A 9,855-nucleotide genomic window follows, 5' to 3' on the forward strand; every position below is an offset into this window, starting at 1 on the left:
ATCCTGCCTCCATTGGCTGTGGGATTTGGGCAAATTATTTGAACTTCTCTGGGCCTCAATTCCCCCATTTGCAAAATGAGGGTTCAATACCTGTTTTCCCTGCTATTTAGACTTTGAGCAGCGTGGGTCAATGGAAAGAGCCCGGGCTTTGGAGTCAGAGGTCATGGGTTCAAATCCTGGATCCTCCAACTGTCAGCTGTGTGACTTTGGGCAAGTCACTTCACTTCTCTGGGCCTCAGTTACCTCATCTGTAAAATGGAGATTAGGACTGTGAGCCACCGTGGGACAACCTGATGACCTTGTAACCTCCCTAGTGCTTAGAACAGTGCTTTGAACAGAGTAAGCGCTTAATAAATGCCATTATTATTATTGAGCCCTAAGAGGGACCTGATTACTTTGTATCTACCCCAGCGCTTAGTACAGTGCTTGGCACATAGTAAGAATTATAAGCATAGAAGCAGTTTGGCTCAGTGGAAAGAGCCCGGGCTTGGGAGTCAGAGGTCATGGGTTCAAATCCTGGCTTTGCCAATTGTCACCTCTGTGACTTTGGGCAAGTCACTTAACTTCTCTGGGCCTCAGTTATCTCATCTGTAAAATGGGGATTAAGACTGTGAGCCCCCCATGGGACAACCTGATCACCTTGTACCCTCCTCGGCGCTTAGAACAGTGCTTTGCACATAGTAAGTGCTTAATAAATGCCATCATTATTATTATTATCATTATTTTTATTTAACAAATACCGTGATTATTATTATTGTTATTGTTATGTGATCACAATTGCTGTTCAAATTACATTGCTGGGGGCCTGTAACAGCAATGAAAGGGTTAATGCAGCCAGGTTCCTCTCCTCCAGGCTTACTCCCTCAAACTAGATTGGCAAGCTCTGAATAATTTGTGCATCTCACACACACACATAAATAAACAAACACACACATCCATAAACACACACACACACACAAACACAACACTCCCCCTCCTGTTCCCTTCCTCCTATGATGGTGCAAGCACAGCCTTTTCAAGAGCACCAGCTGAGGAGTGGCATGGCCCTGTGGAAAGAGCACGGGCCTCAGAGTCAGAGGAGCTGGGTTCTAATCCTCTGGTCTGCTGTGTGACCTTGGACAAGTCATTCCACTTCTTTGTGCCTCAGTGATCTCATCTGTAAAATGGGGGGGGGGGTTAAGACTGTGAGCCCTATTAGGGACCCAACTACCTTGCATCTACTTCAGCGCCTGGTACAGTGCCTGGCACATGGGAAGTGCTTAACAAATAGTACAGTCATTATTATTATTATTATTCTTCTCAGTGCCTCAATTTCTTCATCTGTAAAATGGGGATTAAATCCTACTCCCTCCTATTTAGACCGTGAGCCCCACACGGGGCAGGGACTGTGTCCAGCCGGAGGAATCAATGAGCCCCAGCGCTTAGAACAATGTCTGACGCGTAGTAAGCGCTTAAGAAGCAAGCTTAGAGAAGCAGCATGGCTCAGTAGAAAGAGCTCGGGTTTGGGAGCCAGCGGTCATGGGTTCTAATCCCGGCTCCGTCACTCGTCAGCTGTGTGACTTTGGGCAAGTCACTTCACTTCTCTGCGCCTCAGTGACCTCATCTGAAAAATGGGGATTAAGACTGTGAGCCTCACTCGGGACAACCTGATCACCTTGTATCCTCCCCAGCGCTTAGAACAGTGCTTCGCACATAGTAAGCGCTTAACAAATGCCGCCATTATTATTACTGTCATTGTAAGAAATGCCGTAATCCAAAGAAAGGGGGTACCAAAGGATCTCATCAGCGATGCCTCGGCCTTGGTCCTTACCTTGTAGACGTTAATGGGTAGTGCGATGAGGATGTAGAGCAGGTCACCAAGGGCCAGACTGCCAATGAGGACGTTGGGACTGTTCCTCATGCATTTGTTTTTGTAAATGATCCTCAACAAGGTGGTGTTGCCAACGATGCCCACCAGAAAGATGGCGCAGGACACGATGGTGTTGATGTACTTGAAGATCTGCCTGATCTCCGTGGGTTTCTCACAGAGGGCGGGCAGGGCGCTTTGTGGTGGCGAGACCCTCCCAGCGAGGTCGCGAGATTGGTTGGAGGAGTCTTCGGAGGGCCCCAAGGAGCCCAGCCGGACTGAACCGAGAGCCAACCTTTGGCTCGGCGCTTCCCAGGGGCCAGGGGCTTTCTGGAATTCCCTGGGGGTCTGACCCCGGACCCTTAGGCCGAAGTTAGCCAGGCATATGGTCAGTACAGGCAAAAATGAGATTCGAGCCATTGAGGCGGTAAATCCAAACCCGAATCCGATAGGGCTGCGGAATGAGGTCTTTTCTCTTTAGTTCTTGGGTGCTGAGATGGAAAAAGAAAACGGTGGAAAGAACAAATCAAACGGTACTTTTAGGACATTGGAAAATTTCATCGTGAGATATTGAATTTGGGATGGGAATCAGCGTGGCCTAGTGAGAAGCAACGTGGTCTGGTGGATGAAGCTCCCAGACTGAGCCCCCTACTTCCCCTCCCCACAGCACCTGTATATATGTTCGTACATATTTATTACTCTATTTTATTTATTTTACTTGTACATATTTATTCTATTTATTTTATTTTGTTAATATGCTTTGTTTTGTTGTCTCTCTCCCCCTTCTAGACTGTGAGCCCGCTGTTGGGTAGGGACCATCTCTATATGTTGCCAACTTGGACTTCCCAAGTGCTTAGTCCAGTGCTCCGCACACAGTAAGTGCTCAATAAATACGATTGAATGAATGAATGAATGAAGCAAGGACCCGGGTTCTAGTCCTGGCTCCCTCACTTGTCTGCTGTGTGACCTTGGACAAGTCACTTCACTTTTCCGTGCCTCAGTTTCCTCATCTGTAAAATGGAGGTTAAGATCTTGAGCCTCATGGAGGAGATGGACTGGATACTATCTATTTATCTTGTATCTACCCCAGCACTTAGAGCAGTGCCTGGCACATAGTAAGCACTTAACACATACAATAACAAAGGAAGCTAAGACTGAAAAAGGGAAGAGGGGAGAGACCTAAGATACAGATGGAGAGATTAGCTGGCAAATCAACCAATCAATGGTATTTATTGAGTGCTTACTGTGTGCAGAGCACTGTACTAAGCACTTGGGAGAGTACAGTCTAACAGAGTTGATAAACACATTCCTTTACCACATGAGAGAGAGAGTGGGAAATCTTCTGGCAGGAGACAGCTTGGAGGACGCATGTCCTAGTGGATAGAGCACGGGCCTGGGATTCAGAAAGACCTGGGTTCTAATTCTGACTCCACCACTTATCTGCTCTGTGACCTTGGGCAAGTTACTTCATTTCTCTATGCCTCGATTCCTTTATCTATAAAATAGGGATTAAGATGGTGAGACAAGGACCAGGCCTGTGGGACAAGGACCGTGTCCAACCCAATTCTCTTGAATCTACCCTAGTGCCTAATACAGTGTCCGGCACATAGTAAGCGCTTAACAAACACCCTTATTAAGGATGAAAATGTGGGCATGTGGAGAGATGAACTTTGAAGGGGGCAAGGGTTTCTTGGGAGAATACATAGTTTGATGGCTTTTTTCTTTTTGATGAAATAGTGTGCAAGATCGTCAGGAGTCAGGAAAGGAAGAGTGAGAGCCCTGGAGAGTTTGGGAGGTTGTTGAAGGCTAGTGGGTTTCAGGTGAGGGATTCGGGGAAGAAGGAATGGTAAGATTGTTTTCCTAGTCAGAGGGCAGAGGTGAAACGTGAAAGTTGTTAGACTTTGGAATTATCTCCCAAGAGGCATGGTATGAGACCATTCAACTACATGTAAAATTGGGCCTGACAGATGCTGGAAAAAAATCTGCTGGAGACACTATTTTGCACTGGTCCCAAGAAATGGACTAAATGCAGTTATAGAACTTTTCTTAGCATCTTCTTTGTTTTGTGAATATCCGGGCCAAGTCACCCCTGCACCTGTGTGTACACTTCATCATCTGTGGCATTAACTTCAAATTTGAAAAACCATCAACAAACAATGCAAGAAGAAAAAAGTTCAGGTGGGGAACACATCTGTGAAACGTGACGCTTACCTCCCCTCCTTTCTAACTCCCTCCCATATTATGACAGAGAGATAATTTGATTGGTCTTAGGAGGTATTGCTCTGCGACTTGTCCACTGTGTGACCTTGAACAAGTCACTTCACTTCTCTGTGCCTCAATTCCTTCATCTGTAAAATGGGCATTAAAACCATAAGCCCTGTGTGGGACGGGGACTGGCAGATTGCAAGCGCTCAACAAATACCATCATTATTATTACCAATAATTGATGTGCATTTAGTCACATGGATAGACTAACGAAGTGTGATTCCCTGGGAAAAAGGTAAACTCAGGCATTTAGAGAAAAGTCACCTGTCATGTTGATATTCAGTGAGCAGAGGAAATATGAAAAACAGTAATCAGTGACTGATTTGAGGGAGATCATGGAGAGCAAATTTGAACGGTGATGGGTATGGCAGCTCAAGAGAATGGTGCCATTTTGGCTTCATGGGAACAATCAGGTTAGTGAAACAGCTTAATGCTTTTTGGTACGAGGAAGTGGTAGATGAACTGGCAGTTTCGAATTTAGCAAAAGAATATAACTAATGGAATAGATGGATTGACTTCAGAAAAAGGGTGAGGGCAGCTAAATCCACAGTATGGAGTAAGAGCAAATGAGATGTAAGTGGGAGCATGAGGGTAGATGGCCACGGAAGTGTGTCAGTGTATCATTGGAAGAAGAATTGTTTAGCTGAGAAACAGAAGGACAAGGGGGGTGGAAAGATGAAATGGAAAACAAGGACTATCAGGAAAAATGATCTGATACTGCAAAGCATGATTTGGACAACAGGGCTCATTCCATGAAAGCAGCATGGCCTAGTGGATAGAGCATGGGCTTGGGAGTCAGAAGGACCAGGGTTCTAATCCTCTTCCACTTGTCTGCTTTGTGACCTTGGGCAAGTCACTTTAATTCACTGTACCTCAGTTACCTCATCTGTAAAATGGGGATTAAGACTGTGAGCCCCATGAGGGACAGGGACTGTGTCCAACCTGATTAGCTTGTATCTTCCCCAGCGCTTAGAACAGTGCTTGACACATAGCAAGTGCCTTACAGATACCATCATCATCATCACCAGGTGTGGACTGAATCCAGAAGGCGAACAGCAAAGAGTGATTCTGAGGTCTTTTGCAAACAACTTGGAGAGTGCTCAGTACAGTGCTCTGCGCCAGTAAGTGTTCATTAAATACCCCTGATTGATTGTTGGAAGAGAGCAGGTAATACCCATCGGGTCTTATGAAATAGGTCAATTTTCTTCTTTTCTTGTCCACATGAGCTCACAGCGTGGAAGATCTCATAAGAAAGACCTTGGAAGGATGAAAACTTTAGGTGTGGATCATCAATCGTAGTTATTGAGCACTTACTGTGTGCAGAGCACTGTACTAAGCGCTGGGAAGTACAAATTGGTAACACATAGAGACAGTCCCTACCCAACAGTGGGTTCACATCTTCATGAAAACAGGGGGATGGACTAGATGACCTCTCGAAGTCCACTCTGGTTTGAGGATTCTATGATTTACAATTCCAAGGCTTGATTCCAGGCTACATTTGACCAAATATATCACAGGACAATGCTTCATAGATTTCCTGGGAATAGAGTGGTCTCCTACTTGGCCTAATTAAACTTAAGCATTGAGTTACCCGGTGGCCCAAGGTAATAACAGTAATATTAGTCAAGCGTTTGCCGAGTACTATGAACTGGCTAGCATTGGGGTAGATGTGGGATAATCAGATCAGACCCAATCTCTTTCTGATTTGAGGCCCCCGGACAGGGGGAGAAGATGAGGTGTTTGTTCCCCATTTCACAAGAACTCACAGAAACTGAGTTACGGGGAAGTTAAGTGACAGCAGGCAAGTGGCAGAGCCAGGATTAGAACTCAGGTCACCTGACTCCCAAGCCTGTGATTTTTCCAATAGACCACTCAGCTTCCCACAATGGATGAGCTCGGTATGGGCAGGGAAAGTTTCTGCTAATTCTGTTGTATTGTATCGTACTCTCCCAAGCGTTTTGTGCAGTGCTCTGCAGATTGTAAGCACTCATTAAATGCCATTGATTGAATGATTGGTTGCCTGATGACAAAGGCAGCCAAGCTCCCCAGTCGATGAGGAAAGCCTCATCTTCGTCTTCCCTCCAAGTCTATACACTTTGGACAAAACCCCGCGTTCTTTCCTGGGAATTGTGCAACAATCCCCACATTCCTCCCACCAACCTAACTGCCAAAGGCCTGGAAAAGGAAATTCATTTTTTTTCCCTCAGAGCTACAAGAGGCCGGATTATTTTTCATCTTCGACAACCAAATCACTGATCCTCTAATCATGTTATCAATACAGTTAAAAATTCATTTACATAGCCCAGGGGTTTGGACCCCCAGAAGGTGTTTCAAAGATACTGATTCCTTGAGGAGCCTCAAGTTGGGATCTTCCCAACAGCAAATACACAAGCAACAGCCTTGGTGCCTGGCATGATTTAAACTCCCGCAATGGGCCTTGATTAAATGATTTTCTGACAGACCCCGAGGCAAAACGAGTTGGTTAGTTGCTAGGAAAAAAAAAATCCCTCTTCAAGCAAAGCAAATGACTGCTGATTATGACTCTTAAATTAGCTCCAGGAGGGGAGTGGGGTGAAGGGGGGAGACCTGCAAATCTGAAGAGAAACAGTTTCAGAAATATTTGGCGGTCAAATTACATGGGAAGCATTCACTTGGTGTGGCTGCCACAGACAATCCACTAATCACACTGCTGCTTTTTAGAGCCAGGTGACAAACCTCTGGGGATGTTTCTTTGAAAACAGACCGAAGGGGTTCCTTCCAGTTGGTGTTCTAGGTGTGTTTTTTCAGGTACAATTAGGTAGCGGAGCAGAATGCCGTCCGGAATTTACCGAGAACAGCATCTTCCAAAGATCTTTCCCAGTTCCTGAGAAGACCGGAATTGATTTCCTCCCATTCCTATTGTGTTTATTCAATTCAGTCTTCCTCAATCAACAGAGGGAAGCAATGCGTGATGCTTTCTTTAAACATCCCTAAGCTCTTTTCCTTTTCCTTCTGTTCTCATCCCCCCTTGCCACCCAGCTCGGTCAAATCTTCAGGAGCGATTAGAAGCGGTTTCGCGGTCGGCAACAGGGAGGGAAAAGAGCACAAAACCCACATTTCTGTAGCACCCAAGTTCAAGGGCTCTGTGGATTTGCACAGCGAGAGCTGGGATCCTTTCAATTTTACAAAACAACTTACACAAACAACAGACAAACCTCTTACTAGTTTTAAGACACCTACCTCTTCTATTTGAGCTTGATTATGTGATCCTGAAGATTTTCCGGGTTAATCTCATTGGCTCCAACAGACCAGCTCTTTGGAAGGGACATGCAGAGTAGACACCTGACTGCTTCTGGAGACAGTGTCCTTGTTTTCTTCAACTGCTTTTTCCCTCCTCTTTTCTGGAGGTTTAGGGGGTGGGGAGAAGGGTGGGGAGGGAGAACTGACTGACTGTTTGACTGACTGAACTCGGTTTTGAATGGGACAGTTCAATTTATAGACCACCCACTGTAACCAAAGGTTGAAAGCGAAGAACCGGCAGAAGGGAGGGGAGGGGAGGGAGAGAGACAAGCGGAAGAGGGAGTTTTGGCAGGAGGACAATTACAGGACAGCTCTCCCAAGCCATAGTAAACAAATCGTCCGCTTCAGGAAGGAAAAAGCAAGAGACAGTCAGAGTGAGGATCTTGTGGAGAAAGAAAGGCTCCACATGCCCACAGAGGAGGCAGGGATTGGGTAACTGGAAGCCTTCAGCTCTTGGGTTTTCATAGTGTGGTAAACCAATTTCTGGGTAGCCTCAGCCCTGAGTTTTGATTCCTCCACCTTCCTGCTGCCTTTCTCTGAACAATTTCCACATTCATTGGCCTCCAAACCAGTGGGCAAGGTTGAGGAGTGAAGATGAAACACTGAAGGTTAAATCTTAACCATCCTAATAATAATAATATGGTATTTCTTAAGAGCTTACTCTTAAGAACTGTACTAAGTACTGAGGTAGATACAAGCAAATCGGGTTGGACACAGTCCCTGTCCCACATGGGGTTCATAGCCTTAATCTCCATTTTACAGCTGAAGGAACTGAGGCACAGAGAAGTGAAGTGACTTTCCCAAGGTAACACGGCAGACAAGTGGCAGAGTGAGGATTAGAACCCGGGTCCTTCTGACTCCCAGGCCCAAGGTTTATCCATTAGACCAAGCTGCTTCTCTGTTGGAAGGTTTGATGAGTGAGAAGATGGGAGTTATTTTTGGCGGGGAGATTATCTGGGGATTTCTGTTTTACACACAAGCTCTCTGAAAACGAAAGTTGACCTTTCCTCCATGTACATTGCAGAATAAACCTGACTATGCTCTGTGAGTTGCTTTAAAGGACCTGAATGGCTCTAATACTTAGACCGCGGAGAGTGGTGAGGGATTCGAATTTGGTGCTTTTTGAGGCTTCACTGAACTCACCCTATAAAGCAGCTCTGAAAACTGTAAAAGGAGAGGGGGATTAAACCACATCTTGTTGTTTTCTCTCTTTTCAAAATACTAAACATAAGAAAGACCATTTAAATCAATCATTAGTATTGATTGAACACCTGCTGTGTGCAGGACACTGAATTAAGCATTGGGGAGAGTTCAAAAGAGTTAGTAGTAACTATCTCTGCCCTCCAATCAATCAATCGATCCATCTGTGGTTTTTGTTGAGCATTTACTGAGTGCAGAGCTGGGCTCCAAAGGAAATCCAACTTGGGGGAAATGATCCACTGCATTTTCTTAGGCTGTCCCCGCTCCCGGCTATCTAATACAACACCGGGGAGTGTAAGTTGGTAAATATTTTTAGATGTTGACAGACTTCTGGACTTTTTTTTCAAGGTACCCCCGTGATTCTTTGGAGGACTGAAAGAATTAGACTGTGAGCTCGTTGTGGTCAGGGAATGTGTCTACCAGCTCAGTGGAAAGAGCGCAGGCTTGGGAGTCAGAAATCATGGGTTCGAATCCAGGCTCAGCCACTTGTCAGCTGTGTGACCTTGGGCAAGTCACTTAACTTCTCTGTGCCTCAGTTACCTCATCTGTAAAATGGGGATTAAGACTGCGAGCCCCCCGTGGGACAACGTGATCACCTTGTATCCCCCCCCCAGTGCTTAGAACAATGCTTTGCACATAGAAAGTGCTTTAACAAATACCACCATTATTATTATTATTACACTCCGAAGTGTTCAGTACAGTGCTGTGCACACAGGAAACTGTCAGTAGATATCACTGATTGACCGAACGACCAATTCCCACAGCAATCACTATTGAGATACCAATTACATAATATGATGGGATGTACTCCGTTGGACAAGATCACACTAGTTTTCCCAGTCCAGTATTCTGGCTGAAATAGGGCCAGGATCTGGTGCTGCTGGGAAAAGGTTGTTTGCTGCCTCTTACCCCCATTCCCACACCTGGCCAGTGAGGCAATAGGCCCTGGATTTCTGCCCCGAAACTCCAACTCCATCCCCTTGATCTTCTTCCCTGGCACAGTCGGAGAGGCGCTCCAAAGACTGTGCAATCCGGCGACTTTCCAGCAAGCGGCTGCGGGGCTGGATGGAACAGTCCGGGGGGCAGGAAGGGGGGGATAGGCTGGGGAGAGGTGGGGATAGGTGAAAAGTAGAGTGGCCTAGTGGATAGAGCACAGGCCTGAGAGTCAGAACAAGGGTCCTAATTCTGGCTTCACCACTTCATCATCAATCGTATTTATTGAGCGCTTACTGTGTGCAGAGCACTGTACTAAGCGCTTGGGAAGT

General features: G+C 45.9%; 1 protein-coding gene across 1 annotated transcript in view; it reads right to left on the reverse strand.

Moving 5' to 3' along the window:
- LOC119929665 (endothelin receptor type B-like) overlaps positions 1-7,483 on the reverse strand; it is a 32,880-nt gene extending 25,397 nt beyond the window's left edge. The window contains exons 1-2 of the mRNA XM_038747854.1: positions 7,331-7,483; positions 1,811-2,337 (exon numbers count right to left, since the gene is read on the reverse strand). Coding sequence (XP_038603782.1) covers positions 1,811-2,266 — 456 coding nt within the window. The 5' untranslated portion in view covers positions 2,267-2,337; positions 7,331-7,483. The remainder of the gene's footprint in view (positions 1-1,810; positions 2,338-7,330) is intronic.
- Between the last annotated feature and the right edge of the window lie 2,372 nt (positions 7,484-9,855).

Source organism: Tachyglossus aculeatus, chromosome 6 (assembly GCF_015852505.1).
Source record: "Tachyglossus aculeatus isolate mTacAcu1 chromosome 6, mTacAcu1.pri, whole genome shotgun sequence".
Lineage (NCBI taxonomy): Eukaryota > Metazoa > Chordata > Mammalia > Monotremata > Tachyglossidae > Tachyglossus > Tachyglossus aculeatus.